General features: G+C 38.7%; 1 protein-coding gene across 3 annotated transcripts in view; it reads left to right on the forward strand.

Moving 5' to 3' along the window:
• HERC2 (HECT and RLD domain containing E3 ubiquitin protein ligase 2) overlaps positions 1–23,675 on the forward strand; it is a 120,100-nt gene that overhangs the window by 16,116 nt on the left and 80,309 nt on the right. For 2 of the 3 annotated variants that reach the window (XM_051608596.1, XM_051608598.1), the window contains exons 4-8: positions 5,877–6,014; positions 19,623–19,842; positions 21,455–21,555; positions 22,301–22,457; positions 23,271–23,381. In XM_051608596.1, the coding sequence (XP_051464556.1) occupies positions 5,877–6,014; positions 19,623–19,842; positions 21,455–21,555; positions 22,301–22,457; positions 23,271–23,381 (727 nt within the window). The remainder of the gene's footprint in view (positions 1–5,876; positions 6,015–19,622; positions 19,843–21,454; positions 21,556–22,300; positions 22,458–23,270; positions 23,382–23,675) is intronic. The other variant, XM_051608597.1, reaches the window with a different exon arrangement.

Here is a 23,675-nt window from a genome sequence, read left to right on the forward strand (position 1 = left end):
GTTGTTTCCAGTACTGTGTTGTGATGGGTTGACCTTAGCCAGCTGCCCACCCAGCTGCTCTCTAACTCACCCTTGTCAGTGAGACAGGGATAAAAAAAAAAGTGGAAAAGTTTATGGGCTGAGATAAAGCCAGGGAGATCACTTACCAGTTGCCATCATGGGCAAACCAGACTTGACTTGTGCAAAATTGATTTATTTCCAGTTAAGATAGACTTGGATAGTGAGTAACAAGGGTAAAAATTAAAACACCACCTTCCCCTCACCCTTCCTTTCCAGGCTCCTTTGTAAGAGTGAAGTGTAGGTATTACATAGCACAGATTCCATCTGCTCCTTTTCACAACTGGAGTGTCTACCTTATACATAGGTGCCACTAAAACATCTGTTTCTTGAGAAGCTGTATTAGTTTAGAAATTTGAATATAGCTTTTTCAGGCTCTTAACTTTTAGAATTAATGTATTAATTCTCTTTCAGTTAAGTTAGCCTTCATAAATGCTGTTGTGCTGGCCTGCAGGATTGGTAAAATGTAACCATCTTGTTTACTAAGCCTGAGTTTTGAGAAGAAAAAGCTAATCAAGACTATTTTTGGTTAGTGTTGATCAGATTGTATATTGGATTCCATTATGCAGTAGTGAGTTTTGGAACCAGAAAAAATGATCAATTTGCATCTCTGAACTTGCAGCTCAAATTGAGTTTCATGAAATGAAAAACTAGAGTATTTCAGACTGTTCAGTTGGTAGTTACTTTTTTGCATAAATGATCTACAAATGTAGTTCAAGAGGCAAGGTTAATGAGTGTACCAGTAATGAAATTTATGTAAGACCCAATGCTTTTACATTAAAAGAAGTATGTTTTAGTCTCAGTATTCAGAATCTGCTGCTATGTTGACTAATTTGGAGAGAGCGGTTGCTGTAAGCAATCCTTTTTATTGAGGCTGTTTCAAGAAGTTTTGGTTTATACACATCCATTGTAAGCCCTTTTTCTTCACTAGTGCTATAGCTCTCTGTTGATGCTGACTGTGCTGTTCAGAAAAGGCATTTCATAACTGCAGGGGCTATCAGCAGTGGCAGTGGACTGGAAGAACATGCTATTGATAGCAAAAAGCATTCCTTTTCTCTCTAGGAAGAATATGCAAATACTGTTTTCTTTTCCTCTGTTAGTAAGAACATTTGGTTAGGAGCAACCTCTGTGTTTTTTCTCCATGGCTGTTTCAGAAAAATGTGTTTGATAAATGTGTTCATTAGAATGTGTTTGCATGTTTCCAAGTATCATCTGAGGACACAGCTGTGACAGTACTGATGTCCAAATACAGGTGCACTTGCAGCATGGCATGTGCTTAAAAGATAATCAGGCTGTGCTCAGGAAATTTGTATGAGATTTAAATCTTGTATACTGGAACCTATGTACTGAAAAGAATGAAAAGTATTAAAATAATGTTACTCTTACTAAACTTTTAAGTTAAAGAACAATTACTGTAAATTTTTAAGACTACACAGGTCTCTTTTTGTGGGTTGTTTGTTTATTTTATTTATTTTAAATTTTAGACTTATGTATATGTGGGAATTTCTGTTTCAGTTAGCTATTTCAAGTTTCAGGGCAAAAATAAAATTGTCGGCTTCATGCCTCTGTTGTGCCTTTTGTAAACATTGTGGGCTTCCTGTTATTTTCTGCTCCCTCTTTCCTGAAAGTGTGACCTTTGTCAGCCTCAGGCTGTTGAATCCACAAGCCCCCTTCAGTGTTGCACTGGCAAATAGATTAATGAAGTCTGAATGCCACAAGTGATTCCAGATGGGCTGGCAGAAACCAAATCCTTATAATAAGAACAACAGTGTGTGGGAATTGGTTATGGTAGCTACCAGTCAGACCACATATATATCCAACTAGTAGCAAGCAGAAGTATACTCAGGCTCCTGCTTTGAGCCTCCTTTCTTGTGTGTGAAAGAACTTGTTAAAAGTGAAAAGTGTCTCTTCTCTCCTTCTTTTCTGCTTCCCCCAACTCAACTATATTTGCTGTACCCAGTGGCTCAAGCGTTTAGTGTTCAGCTGTGGATTATTGTACTCCCTTTACAGAATGGAAGGAAGCCTGTAGTCACCCCATTGGACTGTTTGAGTTCATAAGTGTACTTTATTGTATATTCAACAGATAGTTTAAAGAATGCATTTTTTAAAATAGTATACCAGGGTAGCAAAGAAACTTTACTTCTGATTAGGGTTTGAAGATAGAATCTTCTGTCATCTGGCCATCTATACCTAGAACACTGTGTAAACAAAGTTTGCAAATGATTGGGCATGCATCCTTCCTTCTCAAATAACTACCAATTCAACTGTATGTGTGTATATATATAAAATAAAAGCTCTTTGACAGAAAAAAAAAATATTATTTTGTATTGCAGCTGAAATACTAGAGCTGGGACTACCAAATAGTATTTTAGAGTGGTTATAAAATATAGCCCTTGCTTATTCACACTGCTTAACTTCTTGCCTTATGAATGGCAACATCTGTTGGGAAACTGATGCAGGATTTTGCTTTTTGCTGAGGCATTCCTGACTGTGTCAGTTCATTGGCATTTAAGAGCTGCACAAGATCATACTGTAACAGGTGCCAAGGCAACCATGCAGTGGCAGTTATTTTCTTCTTTGAATATGAAATGTATGTTCCACCTTTAGCTGCTTTCTTTTTATCTCCCATTTATACTGGATTAGGCTATTGCTGTGCAAGATGGAGCACACATGGTGAGCTACTGCTCTTTGGTTTGGGAGCAGACTTCTAACTTCAGTTGCTCACTTTTGACTGGCTAGGCATACCAGCCTCACTTGGAGAATTAAGGTTGTAAACCAAAACATATTAAAAGGAAGTTCTTTGAGGGAAGTGTTAAAGAGTTGTTTTCCCTCATCACAATATTCATGCTTCAGTCTAAGAAAAATGCAGGTTGTCACACTGCAGCATGTTTTTCCACACATTGTTTTGAAAACTGCCTTATTACTTGTTATTTTGGCTTGTGCTGGCTTCAGGCAAGATGTCTTTCTGCCTGCTCCCTGTTCTCTTTTTAAAAATCTCGCTCTTTAAGCATAACTGTGCTTCCACAGTTATGGTGTCTGTCTTGCTGCTTTAAATCTAGACCAATATCAACTTTGTCCCTCATGGTACAAGTGTTTTTTTGCAAATATAGTGGAAAGTCTTTATGGAACGATTTGACATGGATTTTTAATGTGATTTTTAGCTCAGTTCCTTCCTGCTTCTCTCAGTGCTTCCGTTTTCTATAGACAATGGAAAAAATAATTGTCCTTGTGGATTCACATGTCAAGGTTGTTTTTATACAGTAGGAAGCCTAGGTTTCAGCCTGGATTGGAACCTTCTTTATTTGCAATGAGGAGAGTTCGTCATCCTTTTTTGTGATCCTTTGCCAAGGATCTGTTAAAAATTGTAACAAGTTCTCTTACAGCTGCTTTCGAAAAAGTAGTGTCTTGGCACAACGCTCTTCTACCCACTAACTAAAATCCTAGCCCCTGTATTTTGTATCTCTAGATGTGTGGGTGAGTGGAGAAACAGTGAGATTATGCTGTTATTGTGGGAATATCATAAACTACTGGGACTAAATATGGTCCTTAGTTACTGGTTTAACTCTATAGTTGAATGTGTGCCTTTAATGTTATAAGCTTGTGCCTTGGTATAGAAACAGCTAGATTCAGTCACACTTTCAATGTGTGTTACTGGGCTGATGATGGCTGGACTATGGACTCTTCCTTGGTGTTTGGGAGAAATGGCTATACTCTCTGTGATAGCCACTTACAAGTGTTAGAAATGGAATGTAGTGTTGTTTTCACATCTTAGTGTCAGGAAGATAATTTGTTTCTGCTCTAGTGAAAAGCAACTTTATGGTGACGGAAGAGAGAAGGGAGATATCTGGGCATTCCAAGGACACTGAGGTGATTTGTGGTCCAAGAAACTGAGGGACTTAATTGGGCTCCATCTGGGGGAGCTGAGATACCTGAACATGGTGAAGACCATGATAAAGACAGAACAAAGTCACTCTTATGTTACTCCCTGGGACAGGATGGCACCAGATGGTATAAATCATTCTGGTGATCGGGAAGACAGCCAAGGGGGCAAGAAAGGTCAGAATTAAACCTTAAAAGGTAAAAAGTAAACTCCTAGAATAGGATGTATAAACAGGGGTGGGAAACTTACAGGATAATTAGAAGTGTCAGATAGGCTGTAAACCCTGGACTGCCCAGCCAGTGGAGAAACAGGGGAGGGAACTTTGCGTCAGGAATAGGGAATATAAAGTTATTCACCTCACTATCAGGTGTGCCTACTTGTTTAGGTCACCCATTCTTGTAAGAGTGTAAATAACTGTGCTTCAATGAAGGATCTGTTTGGGCCTGTTCATTGGCGCAACAAATGTTTCACACACAAGTGCTCTTCCTGTGCCCAGGTGATGTTTGCTACCCCTTCCTTAACCTGCAGTCTCATCTACAGCATGCATGTTGCAGTTATGTCACTTTTTCCTTCAGTCTTCATCTGCCCCCTCTGGAGCACTAGTGTGTGTTATAGGTTAGGAAACATTGGCTTTGATTTAAAACTTGTGTAATTAAGGCACCTTGAAAAGGTTTCTTTTGGGAGGTGCTATTGTTTATAGTCAAACAAATTATTAATAATGAGGCAATCACACACTGAGTTGCAACCAGATTAAGCATTCATTTTTTTTCAGGGCAGGTGGAAAGAATAGTCAAATGTTTTTGTACTTTATGATAGGTATATTTAGCATGCTCTGAGGTAATGAGAGCCTTTGATCTCCAAGTGGAGTCAGGGTGAGTCTGGGCTAGCCTGCAGTTAGATGTGCTGTGTCTGGCTGGAGCTTTAAACCTCTGGCTTATTGTTGTCCTCTGAAATATGGTGGTACAAACACATACGTTTTGGGTATGGGGGATGAGAGAGGGAAAAAAAAAAAAAGACTTCTAATACTTGTCTAGCTAGTTGTGGCTGAGGCATTTGTTGGGGGAATCTCTGTAGACTAAGTTTGGAGATAGGAATGGAGGAGCAATCATTTTTAAGAGGCTGGTGAAATTGACTGGAACTAAACTCATAACAAGTAGCAAATGCTGGACTTCAGAAATTTTGGGGATATTTTTAGAAAAAGAGTTCAGTGTGAGGAAAGCAGTTGCCAGTGTTGCCCTTAATTGCAAGGTAATCTTGTGCGTTGAACTGACTGGAGGTACTGATATTTGGAATATGGATTTCCATATCCATAAGAAGAGACTTCCAGCTGTCTAGTTCTGCTCTGTTTAGAAAATTGAGACTGTCATGCAGCCTTTGATTATAGAGATAAGTGACTAATGTCTGTGATCTGTCTTTATAAAAGATGCTGTTTTGTTGCCTGGGCAGAAAGTGGTGGTTTTATATTAATTACTTGCTGGTAATTACTAAGATGGTAGATATGTTACAGGTGTTGAAATACTGCTGCATAAAATTACTGCAAATGCCGTTATATAGCTCTGCCTGATACTGAAATTAAGGCAATTGCTAACTTTTTTCTATGTCAAAATGGAATGTGAAAACAAGTAAATACTATAGAAATGCAGGTAGCCGAGAGCAAAATCTGACTTCAAGTTAAATGTTCATCCTTCCTAGGAGGTTACAGCAGTGATTTCTGGAATCTAAGGTCACAGTCTTATGAAATGTAACATGAGATCTAGCACCTGTGACAGTTAACATGGTGCAATACTACTTCCAGCAACCCTGTACTCTTAATGCTAGATATTATTGCTGTAAACTTGTGGGCTGGGCATTTCACCTTTACATTTCCAATCTAAAACTGAATTGAAAGGGGAAGTAGCTTAACTTGTCTTTTTTTTTTTCTTCCCCTTTTTTTCTTTAGATGATAGCACTGAATGCCAAACTGCATCAAAGAAAGAAGAACAAAATGACAAAGAAAAGAAAGATGAAGAAGAGACTCCGCTGCCCACTTACAGGGCCAAATCAATTGTTGAGAGTTGGGTGTGGGGCAAACAACCAGGTATTAACAGCTGTTTTGGTCATTCTCACTGTATGTACACAGTATGTATTCTATATTGTTCACCACTTTAGTAGCATCAGGAAGTAATTGGATCAAATATACTTGCTGACAGATGCATCTGTTACGTTTGTGGAGTAAGTTGGATAAGTGGTTAACTGATTCAAGTTGAACATTTACTATAAGTGCTTTCAGATTTAATTAGACTCATGAGTTGAAGAGTCAATTTGCACTTTCATGCTGCTTGAAGGAATGATAACCTGACTTGGAAGAGATGCAGTTATACAGTGAAATGTTAGGATGTCTTAAGAATATTTCTTTTCAGTTGTAGACAATAAAAAGAAATTGCTCAGTTTCTGAAGCCTGAGTATTCTGCAGGCAATAGAGTTTTAATAAGTGATTTTTTTTTTTTTTTTAAAATTTCTTGGTCTGGTAGATAAGTTTTAGTGAATCACAGAAGGAAGGTTAAAATGGTTAGTTCAATTAACTGTCTGTCCTGACCTTTGCTGACAGTAATCTTATGATGGCAGTGGAAAAATGGTTTGTATGTTCACATTTTCACGTATGGCTCTATAAAATACTGATTTTGATACTGAAGCCAGTTGAAGTTCATCACTGTTTATTACTGCAGAGCAGCACTTCATTGTCTAAAATTGTCCATGTTTAAAAATAGATCAGAAAAAGCTTCACTTCAGTGGTTTGTTTTACAGTTCAGGTGCATGATACTACCTGATTGAAATGTTAGCATTTACAAACTTTGGAGGTGTCTGTTGCATCCCTTTTCCCCTCACCCAGAAGCATTTCGATATCCCTGGCAAAAATTTTGTCTCTTCAGTGGCAGAATCCTCATCTGTGTAGGAAAGTTTCTGTTGAGCCACAGGTCAGCTGCCAGTCTGTTGTCCTCTGCTCTGTGCCAGCCAGCTTGCTCCCTTTTCTTAAGGACAGGAGGACAGATGGACTTGCTGTCACTCTAGTCGTGGGACAGAATTTTGCAGTGTAGGAGGAATGAAAATAATTGCCACTACAGTGGAAGGGGGAGCAAGAATTGCATGTGTTGCAGGAGATGTAAGCTGAAGGTCACATTATTTTTGTTTTATATTTTTATTTAGTGTTTGTTGCTGAAGGGTAAAGTGAAACTGTTTTACAAAATGGTGATCTAAATGCCAAGTATCTTACCAAGTTTCCCCCAACTGACCAAGGTGTTTGGGACAAGACTTGGATTTTAATCTAATCCTCCAATTATTTCTTAAAAGCTGAAAAAAATAGCTGTTTAGAAAAATAGAGATGTATGTGTGTTTGGAGTTTCCAGAAGTAAGTAACACACTCTTGTATTTACTTATAGTGCTTAGTGTGGTTTATTGGTGCACATATAATTGCTAGATAATGCTCTAGAAATAACTTATGAAGGATTTATCTAGCATCCTCCTGACACTCATCCTTTATATATTTGTAAACATTGGTGAGGTCGCCCCTCAGTCTTCTCCAAACTAAAGAGACCGAGCTCCCTCAGCCTTCCCTCATCAGGGAGATGTTCCGCTCCCTTCATCGTCTTTGTAGCTCTGTGCTGGACTCTTTCAAGCAGTTCCCTGTCCTTCTGGAACTGAGGGGCCCAGAACTGGACACAATACTCCAGATTCGGCCTCGCCAGGGCAGAATAGAGAGGGAGGAGAACCTCCCTTGACCTACTAACCACACCCTTTCTAATTCACCCCAGGATGCCGCTGGCCTTCTTGGCCACAAGGGCACATTGCTGGCTCATGGTCATCCTCCTGTCCACCAGGACCCCCAGGTCCCTTTCTCCTACCCTGCTCTCCAGCAGGTCAGCCCCCAACCTGTACTGGTCCATGGGGTTGTTCTTCCCCAGGTGCAAGACTCTGCACTTGCCCTTGTTGAATTTCACCAAGTTTCTCCCTGCCCAACTCTCCAGCCTGTCCAGGTTTCACTGAATGGCAGCACAGCCTTCTGGTGTGTCAGCCACTCCTCCCAGTTTAGTGTCACCAGCAAACTTGCTGAGGGCACACTCTGTTCCCTCATCCAGGTTGTTGATGAAAATACTGAACAGTACTGGTCCCAGTACCGACCCCTGAGGGACTCCACTAGTCGCAGACCTCCGAGTAGATTTTGTCCCATTGACCACAACTCTGACTTCTTCCTTTCAACCAGTTCATGATCCACCTCACTGCCTGACTTCCTCAGTTTATCTATGAGGATGCTGTGGGAGACAGTGTCAAATGCTTTACTGAAATCAAGATAAACCACATCTATTGCCCTGCCATCATCTATCCACCTAGTTACTTCCTCACAGAAGACTATAAGGTTGTTCAGACATGACTTTCCCTTGGCAAAACCATGTTGACTGCTCTTAATGACCCCCTCATCCTTGATATGCCTAGAGATAGTGTCAAGAACAAGTTGTTCCATCACCTTTCTGGGGATGGAGGTGAGGCTGACTGGTCTATAGTTACCTGGGTCCTCCTGCTTGCCCTTCTTGTAGACTGGAGTGACATTTGTTATCCTCCAGTCCTTAGGCATCTCTCCTATTGCCCACAACTTACCAAAGATGATGGAGAGTGGCCTAGCAATGACCTCCACCAGTTCCCTCAGCACCTGCGGGTGCATCCCATCTGGACCCATCGATTTATGGATGTCCAGATTGCATAACTGATCCCTAAACCAATCCTCATCTACCAAAGCAAACTCCTCCTTCATCCTGACTGCCTTTGGGGCTTTAGGGATCTGGGGCTCCTGGGGAGAGTCTGCAGGAGTGAAGACAGAGGCAAAGAAGGCATTCAGTACCTCTGCCTTCTTTATATCCTCTGTCACCAGGGCACCCCTCTCATTCAGCAGTGGGCCTATAGTGTTAGTTCTATCTGCAATGTACTTGAAAAAGCCCTTTCTATTGCCTTTGACCTCACTAGCAAGTTTTAGTTCCAAGGAGGCCTTAGCTTTCCTTATTGCCTCCCTACATCCTCTGATAAGAGTCCTATATTCCTCCCAAGTGGCCACTCCTCCTTCCATGATCTATAGATTCTGTTTTTCCACTTGAGTTTGCCCAGCAGTTCATGGTTAACTATGTGGGTCTCCTGGCTCCCTTACTTGATTTCCTACCCATTGGGATGCTCTGATCCTGAGCTTGCAAGAAGTGGTCCTTGAATGTTGACCCCCTTTACCATCTAGTATCTAATTGCTTGAGGAGGCCAAAGTTTGCCCTGCTGAAGTCCAGGGTTCTGGTCCTGCTAGGTATTCTGTTCCTCCCACACAGGATCCTCAACTCCATCATCTCGTGATCACTGCAGCCAACACTGCCATTGACCGTCACCACTTCAACCAGACCCTCCTTGTTGGTGAGCACAAGACCCAGCAGTGCTCCTCTCCTGGCTGGTTTGTCCACCATTTGTATCAAGAAGTTATCATTGATGCATTGGAGGAACCTCCTAGACTGTGAATGGCAGACTGTGTAGGCCTTCCAGCAAGTATCTGGGTAGTTAAAATCCCCCATGAGGACCAAGGCCTGTAGTTGTGAGGCTGCTTTCAGCTGCCTGTAGAAAGCCTCATCAACTGCCTTGTCCTGATCAGGGGGTCTGTAATAGACCCACACAGCTGTATCACCCATGCCAGCCTGCCCCTTAATTCATACCCACAGACTTTCCACTTGCTCCTCGTCAGCCCCTGGACAGAACTCAGTACATTCTAGTTGCTCTCTCACATAAAGAGCAACTCCACCACCTCACTTTGCTGACCTGGCTTTCCTAAAAAGGACACAGCCATCCATGACCACATTCCAGTCATGTGAGCTGTCCCACCATGTCTCTGTAACTGCCACCAGATCATAACCCTTAGACTGCACACAGACCTCTAACTCCTGTTTATTCCCCATGCTGCCTGCATGGGTGTACAGACATTTCAGGGAGCCAGCTGAGCTCACTGGTGGCACCCCTGGGAGGTGGGAGGCCTGCTGGTCTTCATTAATACTAGAACAATGCCCCACTAGCTCAAACCCAGCTACAACCCCCTCCCACTTCAAATCTAGTTTAAAGCTCTGTGAATGAGCCCTGCTAACTCCTGCCCTAGGTCCCTTTGTCCCCTGTGGGACAGGGTCTTGCCATTCAGTGCCAGCAGGCTCAGTGTCCTGGAAATCAAACTATCCAGGAGTTTTATCCCCCTACCCCCATCAAGTCTAGTTTAAGCTCTCTCAATGAGCCCAGCTAACTCCTGGCCAAGAATCCTTTTCCCCCTTGTTGATAGCTCTATGCCATTGTTTGCTAGCATACCTGGTGCCCTGTAAACATCTCCATGATCAAAAAACCCAAAGTTCATCCGACAGCACCAGAAGCTGTCACTCCCCACCCAGGAACAGGGGCTGGGACTGACTCCCTCCCACTCTCTCCATTTCTCTCTCTCTCACCTTCTCTTCCTCAGTTTTGCTGTGGGTTTCCTTGGGGTTTAGCTGCTGCAGAAGGGGTCTACCAGCACAATCCCTCTCTCTGGTGTTCCTTGCCTCAGTGGCTTCACCAAAGTGGCCTGAACTGTGTCTACTGGGTTGAAAGATTCAGTCTTACATTATGAAAATAGTATCTAGATGTTAGACAGTGTATATCTATGTTTTAGAAGTGCTATAATACAACCTTACTTAGCTGAGAAGTGTGGAGGATCATTCTTTTGAGCTTCAACAGGCTAATCCGTGTCAGTGGGCCTTGTGACATTCCTCCCCCTACATGAGGGCTGAGAGATTTTGAGAGCACACAAAAAAAACCTGTTGAGAAGCAGTACTTTTGTCCCTCCCAGCCCTCACCTTGTTTTGTTATCCTGGCAGGAGTTCAAAGAAGGAAAATGCTGTCCCTAAGTTACAATTTATGTGGAGATCACTACTCTGCCAGACCAGGACAAAAAGGTCAAAGTTGGTTTTTTTGGGGTTTGTTTTTTTTATTATTATCTTCTTGTGCCAAATACTGTAAAAATGTGTAAGATAGTAATAACTACATCAGGAAGTCATTATTTGACTTCAGGGTGGTTTTCCTTCTCTCTTGCATCTTAGTGTTTATCCATTTCATATTCTGCTCTTAACTGATGTCAGTGTTGAACTATTCAGGTCTCATTTTTTATGTGAGTACTTCTTGAAAACATCTTCCCCCTATTCTGTTCCCACCAGTTTGTTTGTTCATTAACCATTTCTTCTGGTTCTTCCTGAAAGTCTTGTTTTACTACTTTCTTCAGGATTTTTTTTTCTGAAAATATTTGGATTTTAGAGTCTTACGTGATCTGGAGAGAAGTCCAGGTGTTTTCCCCTGGATATGGGGAGAAAAAGAGGAAACCCTTTGAAACACTTGTTCAAAACCTACAGAAAATAGATCAGTATTTCTTTTTTGTGGGCTTCTTTTTCATAGTCATGACATACTTAAGTTTGGATATATTGAGTCAAACCAAAGGACAGTGTCCTGACTGCAGCAGCATAAATAGCAGTAGCCAAGTGAATAGTTAGGTCCCATGTTTGTGATACATTATCTGTAGCGTATAGACTTTGAGGCAGAGGTGGTAGTATGGGGGAATGAGAGCATGTATTTGGATCCCCCCCCCTTTAATATATTAATGGAACATATCTGTGCATGATATAACTGAATAGGCTTTAATATTTTTGATACTGATTTTTTTTACAACTAGTTTGTGTAGTTGCTTTTGAACATTCTGAACTTTTAGCATCTACGTTTATGTGTTCCAAGAAGGTTTGTAATTCTACTACTTACTGCATGTATATTATCTCCTCCTAGTCTTTGACTTGATTTTGGCATCTTTTGGTTGCACCTAATGCCCTCTTCTTATTCTGGAAGAGGCAGTCAGTGGTTATTCCTTACTTTTCTTACCCAACACTGGTGTGTGTTTTAAGAATTCTGTCATAATCACTGTCCAAATGTGTCTTTCCCTCACTGAATATCTTATTTCATGCAACTTTGTCATCTTCTTTGCATAGAGCAGCTGTTCCAGACACTTAGTTCTTCCCTCAGTTTTTAGGTTATGGGTGTTTTTTTCCTCTCGTTTTTTGTGTCTATGCTTTTATGTCAGGGAAGGTGGGCTGGGAACTGTATATACTATGTCATCTGTGGATATCTCATGGGCTTCATAAAGCAGTATAATGATCTCTGGTTTTCATTCTGCCTGTCTTGATACCCTGTTTTTCCAGTTTCTGTTGTACAGTGGACCAATTTATATCTACCCTGTTCTAGTGCCAAGATATCACTCCTCAGTGGAAGGCTATGAGCTGCTTTAACAGGGAAAACAGGGATTTTGGTTTCCCTTGCTCATCAGCATACATGCAGTCTTTTGTTGTTCACTTAAATGCCAGCACGATTTTGCAGTTGGCTCTCATGTTTCCTAATGTAGTGCCAACAGACTTAATCAGCTAGGTGTTTGTCTCCATTTTCACACAATTTATGGATGTATGGAACAGCAGAGGAGTTTGCACAGGTTTTTGTGGGACTGTTGTTGTCAGTCCTTAGTGTATATTGGATTTTTAATTGTATTCCTTGACACATTTTGATAATAATCTCTATCACTGTTAAGGGTTCTGACCTTTAACATTTCATATATATCACTACAGGGTGATATATATCACTTGTTTGGAAATGTCTTCATTACATTGTGTCTTTGTAGACATAAAATCTGAGAGATTTGAGTATTTTCAACTTACATCCAAAAGTGGTTTTCCCTTAAGATGGATCCTATTTACTTTTTTGTTGCTATGTTTTATGTTTAATGTTTGGGGTCTTTTTGTGGTTTGTTTGTTTTCTTCCAGGCTAAAAAACACTTGCTAAATCTTTCGTAAAGCTTAACATTTCAGAGCCAGCTCACTTTGACTGTGGGTATATACTGAGTATTTATTTAATACCACTTGAGGTCAGGTAATTTTTATTACTTGAAAAAAAAGTTGTATACACCAGTTGAGCTATTTCTATGTGTGTAAAAACTTAGCTTTGAAAACTGTTAAAGAGATTATGATTCAAATTCACTGTAATCTGATCTCATTTTGTATGTTTAAAATACTAAATACTGCATACGTACAAAGTTAGTTTAAATTCACTTTAATTGCTGTCTAACTAGAAAACGTTACTTTTTCTACTGGGAAGTTTCAGTAGGAATGCTGCTGTTCTGTTTGCCCTGTACAACAAAAAAGTAAATGAGGAAATAATCTTAATGCAAACATCCTTAAATGAATAAGCAATGTACAATTGGAGTATGAATATGGTTTTCTTGTGCATTCAGATCTGATTTATATGAGCAGTGAATTAAACTATTAGGCTGGTAAATCAGTGTCATGACATAGCACTTTTGGGGTTTCCTCGTGTAAGTGAGAGCTTGTTGACAGTGCTGCTTTTTGTTTTTCTGATATTGTTTGTATTGCAGATTGCACTAAGAAATGTTTTATAGGTCATGTTTTTAGAGGGCAGGTTAAAATTACCCATGTGAATTTGGCAAAGTATTGTTGAGGCACTTGTCACTACCAGCAGCAGTCAAATCTTTGTGTTCTTTTTGTGAGTGAGGAGACACAAAGAACTTTCATCCTAGTAGGGCTATTTGTTACTGTTTGATCAAATCTAAATTTGTACTTGTACAAAAGTAATTAAAAGCAGTCAGAACACTGAAAAAAGTGTTTTTAACCTCCCTTACAGTGACATTTTCTGCTTTAATAGAATTTTTTATTAGTAATGCTGATAAAGTAACGGTTCAGTCAAAGGATGAAATTCTACCTGGTTTACATTTCTCAGGAGTTTTTAATCTCTTCTTTTTCTTTTACTTTCTGACCACTCAGAATAGATTTTAACTTGCCTTCTTTTCTTTCCTGCTCCTCAGTCTTCCTCCTTCTTCCCTCTCTCCACCACTGCCCCCCACCAATTTGAAAACTGTTGTCCAAGTGTCTTTTTGGTTGCTGTTTATGCTTTTAAGGGGTATGTGCACGTCTGTGTATATTTTTACACACACACAAGGCTCAGTTTTTGCTATTCTGTTTGGTGTCATGAGTATTGGAGCATTAATTTAAACAAGTTTGGCTCACGATATAAGACTGAAAATTAAGCATCCAGCCACATAATGAGATACATTCTGAATGTGCATGCAACTATTTGTTATTTCTCCTGTTGCATATTAATAAGGAGAGGTCTGCTGATGGTCCCCTTTTGAATAGGGGAGCAGACAGGAGGAAGCAAAAAGCTAAATGCCTTTTAGGAGTGACATTTGTTGTTAAAAGAAAATATTTTTGGGAGCATATTTAACTTTGTTTCTGAAGGAAATGGTGTGTATGTGATTGCATTTTTTGTCTTTCCCTGTAACTTTTGAATCCATTCCTTATGTCGTCATGGCTTGCAGGGCCATTAGATGCCTGTTAAGCCAAGCCAAATGCATCCTCTGTCTGCTCTTTGTCCAGTGGAAATATTGTCTAGTAGAAGTGGAGAGGCTGAAAGAGCTGGGACTCTATAGCCTGGAGAAGACGAGGCTGAGGGGAGACCTTATCAGTGTGTATATCAGAAGGGTAAGTGCAAGGAAGATGGAGACAGGCTCTTCTCAGTAGTTCCCAGTGTCAAAACGAGGGGCAATGGGTACAAGTTGGAACATAGGAAGTTCCATTTAAATATGAGGAAAAACTTTATGGTGAGGGTGACGGAGCACTGGAACAGGCTGCCCAGGGGGGTTGTGGAGTCTCCATCTCTGGAGATATTCAAAACCTGCCTGGATACAGTCCTGTGTAAAGTGCTCTAGGTTATCCTACTTCAGTGGGAGAATTGGACTAGATGATCTCTAGAGGTCCCTTCCAACTCCAGCATTTCTGTGATTTGGTGATTCTGTGAAAGAGAAGGCAATCTATAAAAATATCTAGGGAATTAGAGCACATTAGTTCTACTGCTGTCAAGAGTGTGTGCTCATTATAACAGTAGATTCTTGCCAAATTCTGTTTGAGATGTGTTGGTGTTTTTTCAGTCTGAAATCTTTCCACACTGTAGCTTGTGATTCAACCAGAGAGTCCTTTAAACTTTTGAGTTTGATATTGAGGTTTTTAGTATCCTTAATTTTCCAGTTAGACGTCTATGGTGGTCCCTACAATAGTTAATCATGTAGGTGTTAAGAAACCGTTTAGTATATGTGGGGTTTTTTGTTTGTTTTGTGTGGTTTTTTTAATTGAGCTGCTAAAACAGGAGCTAGTATACCTTCAGACAGGCTGCTTGTGCTAGAGTCCTATCATGGTTGTGTTTCTGCTGTGGCTGAGATGGTTTAAGAAGCTTCTGCCCTCAGCTGTTTGTTTTGCCCCCCCCCCCAGTTTTGCAAGCATACCTAAATAACACGTCACTTCTTAACCCTGTTCTGTCAAATGACCTGGGTTAAACACTAGCGGTATTTTTCCTTCAAACGCAGAGAACTTCTGGCAGGAGGAATTAAGAAGTGAAGACAAGTAGTTATGTTAGTTGCTGAGGGGAGGGAGAGATGTGATGAATTTCAACAGAAGATGGTAAAACCCTTGCTGATCTCTGCTGCAGCCAGAAACATATCTGACTGTAGTTGTCAGTTAACAAGTATTTGGCTAATGGTAATTTGAGAATTCAAGCTTGTATGGTATGACTTCAACTCCTACATTGTAGGTACGGATGAGGTAAATAATTTATCTCCACCCTTCATGAAATAACCAACAAAGCAAAGCATTGCCAGGGATGGTTAGCATCAAGGGCTGGCATAGTGGCATATGAACAGTTTTGTTTAAAGAGTTCCCTGTAACCTTCGCAGATGAAATTTGAATCCTTGCTATTAATAAACTATTCTCTCATTGGTCTGTTTAGTTCATTGGTAATAAGTGTTGTTCAGAATTGAGGATTAATTGAAATAAATTTAACTGGGTTGATTCCCAGATTTATTTAAATCTTTCTAAAGGTGAACTGGATTATTTAAAAGAGAAATATGCTTATGGAATAAGAGAAGATTAAAAGTGAGGAAACGTACAGATATATCTCACTTAAAAATAGTGCTACTTTTAATAAAACAAGACAGTCCTTGGTTCAGTTTTGAGATGTCTTAGTTACAGGGCTACTATAACCTGCTCCAGCCTTTACTGCATTTTGCACATGAACTTCATTTTTGCATTCATGAAATGCTAAAGAAGTTTATATGAAATATTAAAGAGTAGCATTAAATAATTTTGGAAGAAAGCCTTCCTAGAACTAGCAATTTGAGATTGTGAAGGAAAGGTGAGAAGGGGGAAGGAAAATAATTTTGTTACAACTAAATCCAGTAAACTTACTTCATTTAGGTTATTTGTGTATGGTTTAAATATTGGTGAGGCTAAATCATATTTTCCATTAGAAAAAAAAATTTTTGCATACAGTGTCTAAGTATTTAAAAGTAGCATATCGTAAATGAAGAGTTCTTTATAGTACTAGTTTCTGAACGTAAAGGCTTTGTGATTTTTGGGGCTAATCACTTGAAAATTGAATTATTTCCAGCATTTTTTTCTTAATAAAAAAGTGAAGAGAGAGTTTTAGTTGATTCCTTTTTTAGCTTTTTTATTGTCTTAATTTGACTTTATTTGTTGATGTTGACTTCATTGTCAGGAGAGCAAAATAACTTGCTTTTAAAATCTCTTACTTTAGAAAGCACTATTGTGAGGGTTTGTTTTATGAAGCATTGTGTAGTCCATGGACTACAGACAGCTTTTATATTAAAACAGAATTGAACCTTTGAGGTATTTAAAGCATTACAGTAACGATAATTACTTTGTCAAACGAGCCAGTTGATGGATCATTGAGCAGGAATTTGAGTATCTTACAGGTTACTCTCAGTAGGTATTGCTGAACCAGTAGGAGTTAAGTTCATAGGTGCAGAGACAATTTTGTGTGTATACAATGGCTGGCTTTAAAACTGGTACTCCTCCACGTGCATACAATGTATTTCCATTGGATTGTGTTTTCTAGCCATTCAGAGTTGATATAGTAGTTTGTGTCACCTGTTGTATCAGAATGGCTGGGATGCTCATAACAGCAGTACTGTGGTTGATGGAAAGTGGTTGGAAAGGTATGCAGTTGTAGACTGCTAGGGAAACTTCCTTGTTATGTTAATTTCTGGAGGATTGCAAGTGGTCTCTGCCCATCCTAAGTGTTTCTTTCCAGTAGGCCCCATGACATATATTTAATAAGCATGTTATTTTGAAATGGAGGGCTTTCTAATATAATTTTTCAGCTCTCAGAAATAATTTTAGTGTCCACATGTAGATAACTTGCCAGCTAGGAAGGAGTGACAAGTGCCATATCTCTGTATTAGTTCATAGACTCTGCTGAGTGTGGCACCTAGTGCTTGTTTTCTGTAGCGCCAAATGTAGAGTTCCCCAAACTTAAGCTTTAATTATAGTGTCTTGTTTTTTTTTCTTTGTTGGCTGTTTCTTTACTTTTCCTGTAAGTAGGTGAAATTATAATGTGGGGCATGAATCTGCAGAATGAAATCAGTTACCAAAAAGAACAATGTTAAGAAAAACCTCTTTGTGAAGCAGAGTATGGTAATTTCTCTACTTCATTGTTGTATCCTGGTTCTATTTAGTGGTTGATAGAGCTTTAGTGATCAGGGAGGGAAGAAAAAAAAAAAACCCGAGCTTTCTCTTCTGATGTTTTATTTAGAGAGATCGTGAAACTGGGATGTCAGTATAGACCATATTCTGTTATAATACTCTGAAGTGCAGAAGCCGTGTGCTGCAAGAGATTTTTTTGTATTTTTGCTTACAGAATTAAGTTTAATCACTCCTTAAGAGTCTCAGAACATGTACTTGATATTTTGTAGAAGCTTTTACTTTGGTGTAGAATGACAGCTTAACTGACAGCTACAGTAAGATTTGTTTTTATTTTACATCAAGCTGTAAGCTTCTATATGGCCATAATGTTAAGAGACATTATAAAAGCCAAACCAAACAGCTCAAACATGCCTTGACAGTCATCTTTTTATTTATGAGTTACTTTACATTGTTAACTGAAGTAGCTGTGTTTGTTCAACTTGTTGATATTTGACTGTGCTGTAGAGTTCTTTGGGGAATCTGTATGGCTAATATTAAGGACAGTGTGGCTTTCTTTGGTCTTATTTCTTGTTGGCTTTGTCCTATTTCTTGTGGTTTGAGTCAAGGTATGAATGTGTACAATAGCTGCTGTTGCTTTTGTGTATATATATATATATGTGTGTGTTTAAGGTTTATACTCTAACAAACACTTTAAGATCTATTCTTGTTGAAAAAATAGTATGTTCCTTGTAGTCTGGTGGAAAGATGTAAATTGCCTTAGGGAAAGACACATTATGAAATGTGAGTAGCAATTTGAAAACAGACTGGGATGATGACTGGCAACAAACCATAAGTGCCTCTACAGTGTGATCTGGTGGCAGAGAAGGCCACTTGAATTCTCTGCTGGGTACAGAGTGCTGCATTGGTGAGTGGGGTAAAAACTTTGAAATACTTTACACAGTTACAGTTGCAAAAAAAGTTATGCCTCATTAGATACAATATTCTCTTCTAGAGACCACTGTAAATGGGTATAAATTTCTGTAGCTTGGAGGCAGCTATTCCAAAAAGCATGTTGGTTTTGTGCTGTGTGGTGTTTTTTAATTTGTTTTGTTTTTTGTGTGGCTTTTTTTTAAGTTTATATGCATCTTCTCACAAACATTGTTACATATATGCAGTCATACCTTGTTTTTTGGCGTTTTTTTTATACCCCTTAGTCACGTGTCAGTTAAAACAAAGGTACTTCTGTGTAGCAGCCAGGCAACAAATGTGCTTGGCTTAAGGACAAGTACAGTAATTCAGAGTGGGGTGGCCCAGTGATCAGACTGTTAATAAAGGGACAGAAAAGAACACTTCAAAGAACGCATTTTATTGATACTCATCCTAGGAATTAAAGCTACAGAGAATGAAAAAATGCTTAATTTCCAAATTTCTATTTTGAAGTGCTGTGTGCTGCTTTTTTTTTGGTTGTTGTTGACACTGTACTTGTTACCATCTGTTACTAGATTACTAGGATTTTGGGCTGTTTACTGCTTTTTCTGGTTAGTGAAGAATTAATTCTCTAGCGTTGGTACATAAGTCATATCTTTTATTTTCTAATAGTACTTGCAAACATCTGAAATTTCTGACATTATTTGTTTCAGAAGCTTAGCAGCTCTTGGCAGTGATCCTAGAGCTTCTGAGAAACTTAAGATAATGTATATCAGTGCAAAATGAAAGCATATCCTTGTGGGAGCTTGCAAGGCTGTTGCCTGCATTTAGGAGGAGTCTGAGGTCTGATGATAAGAATTTGCTGTCTAGCTTGCTTTTTGAAACACATGAATATTTCCTATGATGTTTTAATTTCAGACATGAAAGATGAACGTTCAGATGTGTTCATACAAAACCAGTTTTGATGACAACCTTGGTCTAAATCCCTTTAAGTATGGTTGTGATTCTGTAATACTGTGGATTAGATAGATGTACATTAAATACACGGGGTTCCACTAGGTTTTGAGGTTCAGACTTCTGGTCAGTTCACGGTTTTCAATTTGTCTTTATTTTTCTTGATACTGTATGTAACAAAGATGAACACACATTAAGTGATGCCTTTCTTTGATTCTCAGATGTGAATGAATTGAAGGAGTGCCTTCAGGTACTAGTGAAGGAACAGCAAACTCTGGCCACGCAAACAGCTACAACAGCTCTTTCGGCTATGAGGCTAAAGCAGAGGCTCGTTATCCTGGAACGATATTTCATTGCATTGAACAGAACAGTTCTTCAGGAAAATGTCAAAGTTAAGTGGAAAAGCAGTAGTATTCCTCTGCCTGCTGTGGATAAGAAAAGGTAACGACACATACATGAGCAAGTTAATACATTACTGAAGTCATAGGTTATAAAGAGCTTAGTGGGAGAGGTGTGTAAGAGTTTAGTGGGATTTCTTCCTCATCATGAAACATCAGCAATAAAGAAACTCTTATTATTTCTGAAGGGGGTTTTATGTGAGGTTATCTGCCATGCAGTTTTCCTCCTTGGCTGATGCTTGTTTATAGCGTCTGTTCATACTGGGGGGTTTTTTGTAGCACATTCCTGTTGATATTATTCTTTGAGGTATCCTTGTTCTGCTCAGCTAGAAAGTATGGAGAAGCCTATTCCGGAAATAATGCTGATGGAGGTTACGTAGTTCTAATAACATTAATATTTTTTTGTCAACATTTGCTTGCTAAGGCATATAACAAATGAAAAATGCAGATGCATAAAAGTTGAACAGTTTTCCTTAGCTTGAGTGAGAGATGCTGTAATTGTACATTTTTAATGAAACTTTTCAGAGAACTAGCTGAGTAAGAAATTGGCTGATTACTTTCAATGTTTAGATAGCTTATGGACCTAAAAATAGAAAAATCTGTAAGATGAGGCATTAAAAAAACTATTCAATAGCTGAACACAGTTGTTGCCTAACAGAACAAGCAATTCAGCAAGGGAAATCTTTGTTAGGTTGTCTCTAGCTTCAAAAATGAAGGACACAGTAAGTGGATAATCATGGCTAGTTACAGGATTGGAGTTTGGACAGTGATACCTTTCTCTGAATAGCCTGTTCTCTGAATTTATTTTTTTTCAGTTCTGATTAAAAAGGGCACTGATAGATTTATCTGATTGCTAGAAGTGCCAGTTTAGATTTTTTTTCTCTCTTGAAAAGTCCTAAACAATTCACTTTCTTTTGATGTGAGATTAAAAAGAAAACAGAACCGTTGGCATCTTTCTGAGGGGAAGCAATAGGGAATCTCCTGTCATTATGTGCAAAGGAAAGCTTACTTAAATTAATGTAATAGTTTGCATAAAAAGAAAAGTTTAAAGAAATGTGAGAGTGGGTATTAACAAAAGTTCAAGCTATCTCTCTTCCCTATACACAGCAATACAGAAGCTGCAAAGAAATTTGTAACATTGATACTTGAATGGAAGGACAGAAATGACACAATTAATGGAATTAATTATGAGTAACTGAACATTCATTTAAAAATAACCTATCAGGACAGTTTATGCAGTGCAAATTAACTAGAAGTATAAACTTCCTGAGTAAAATAATGAGTACATGAAGTGTCTTATGTCTCTGTATTTTGAATACACCATAATAATTAACTCTGAGTAACTATAGGCACCTTTCTGATGGCTGCCAATTATGCCAGTCTAGTTTATTTTTTTTCCCTGTGAAGCTTTATTGATACTAGGACTTGAATAAATTGTTCTTTGAAGCAGCTGAAATTGAATTTTGGTTGTTGACATTTTGATGTTGATCACCTTCACTCTCAAGAGGCAATTATTCTTTATGAATAAAAATGGTGTAATTATATATGCATGCATATAGCTAAATTAAAAAATGATTGAAGTTGTAAAAACTACTACTATAAATACATCTTATATAAAAAGAACTTTGAGAAAATGCACATATAATTTTATTTAGCCCAAGGCCTGTAGGCAAAGGTGTTGAAGGACTTGCACGAGTTGGATCCCGAGCAGCACTTTCATTTGCATTTGCGTTCCTTCGTAGAGCCTGGAGGTCAGGTGGGTCTACTCTGTAGCATATTGCATGTATTTGTCATTAGAAGACAGATGATTCATTAAAGTGTGTATGTATTAAATATTTGCATAGAACGATACATTTATAAAAGTTAAATTTGCATAATTGTGTTTGTGTTTATCTGGTATTACACCCATCAGTTCTGTTGCTGATTGAAGTAATCCAGGCCAATACCAATATATGTGCTGTGTTGTGCTGGGATCCTTTTATGTTTGAGTAGGGAAATTGGGATTTCATTAAGAGAACCTATTTTTAATGCCAGGTTTCAGAGAAGTTAGATTTCTTCTTCAGACAGGGTTGATCCACTATATTAATACATGATAGTAGCATATAAGAAAAGGAATTAGGAGCAGTAGTGTGAAACCTGTCTTTACTTTTTGTACTTGTCAGTGATTGTCAAGTTGCAGAGGTTGGCCAAATTGTCATCTGTGCCGCCTTAACCTACCTGTTTATCTCTGTGCTGTTTATTCAGATGGCAGCTGTTTGGCTTGCTCTTTGTCCAGCCAACCCTATTTCTTCTGATTTCCTCAGATGCTGCATTGTGAGATGAGCTGATTTAAGAGTTGTCACCTTTCTGAATGTATATTTTGTGAAGCAGATAGTTCTTCAAAAGTTTTGCAGTCAAAACTTTGTAAGGTTGAGGTTAAAAAAAAAATAGACAAAACATTGTATACAAGAATTTGCGTAACTTCTGTAAAGATGGGAGTGTAACGAGTATTAATGTATTAGGTGAAGATGCAGACCTGTGCAGTGAGTTGTTACAGGAATCACTTGATGCACTACGAGCTCTGCCAGAGGCATCCCTTTTTGATGAAGGGACTGTGTCTTCTGTATGGCTGGAAGTGGTGGAAAGAGCTACTAAGTTCCTAAGGTCTGTTGTGACTGGGTAAGTTCCTTTTTTTGAGCATTGCTGAAGTAACTGTTAAATGGCAAATCTCTTTGCAGCTGATATTATAAGCAGAATAGTTTATGGAAAATTAAAAAGATTGCTTTCCTTTTCTAGTGTTGTTATGCAAGCAAGCAAAAGATAAATGCACTGTTTAAATTATGCTCTTTGAATATGACATAATTCCTTTAACTGTGTGAGAAAAATCTGAATTTGAGTATTTTGAATCACCGCATGTGGACTTACCTGAAAAATAGTCTTTCACTAATGTAAACTGTATTCACATGAAGAGTGCTGTGATAATACCACATATATGTCTATTAGAAAGGGACTTAATTGTACCTTTCTAGTACAGTAAAATGCAGACTTTTGTACGTTATGGGGGAGAATACACTTGTATTGGACTTAGAGCACTTCCTTGCTTTTCCTTGTTATTTGAGGAGGTTTAAAGTTACCCTTTTACTATAGTTACCAGAAATTATTTTTTGAATACTGGAACTACATCCTTATGGTGCATATCATAAAGACTAGTTGAAGTCCACCTGTGAAAAATATTTTTCATGTTCTTACCAGATTTAATAAGAGCTATAAAGTAGATTGTGAAGCTTGGAGCCATTTTGAAGCCTAGCTGCTACTCTAAAAATTGATCTTGCATGGAATGTGTCTACTTTTCTTCTCAGTTGCTTTCATCATCAATTTTGTATTTTTCTGTTAGTGTCATAATTATTGGTGTGTTATAAATGCTTTTGGTAAGCAAATACGTGTTGTTTCCAATTACTTCTCAGTTAATGTATATTGTTTGACTTTTAATAGAGATGTGCATGGAGCTCCCAGTGCCAAAGGGCCAGGAAACATTCCGTTACAAGACCAGCACTTGGCGCTTGCCATATTGCTAGAACTGGCAGTGCAGAGGGGTACACTAAGGTGAGAAGCATGAGCACTCTGATTTTTACCAATCACTATCTGTTGGAATGCCTGAGCAGTGCCTGTCTTCAGTTTGCATTTAATGTAATAGTAGTGGTTCAAAGCATGCATGTATTTTCTGTAATGCCGCAAGCTCTTAATGTTAGATAGATTGCAAAGTCCATTTTTGATATTTTGGTAATATGTTTAAAACTGGAAGCCGTGATATCTGATATTGCTAAACTTTAAAATGTAGAAAGTGAGTTTTATGGATAACCTAAAGTAATGTTTTTAGGAACGCTTATTCATAGAAGA

The sequence above is a fragment of the Apus apus genome, chromosome 1 (genome assembly GCF_020740795.1).
Source record: "Apus apus isolate bApuApu2 chromosome 1, bApuApu2.pri.cur, whole genome shotgun sequence".
Lineage (NCBI taxonomy): Eukaryota > Metazoa > Chordata > Aves > Apodiformes > Apodidae > Apus > Apus apus.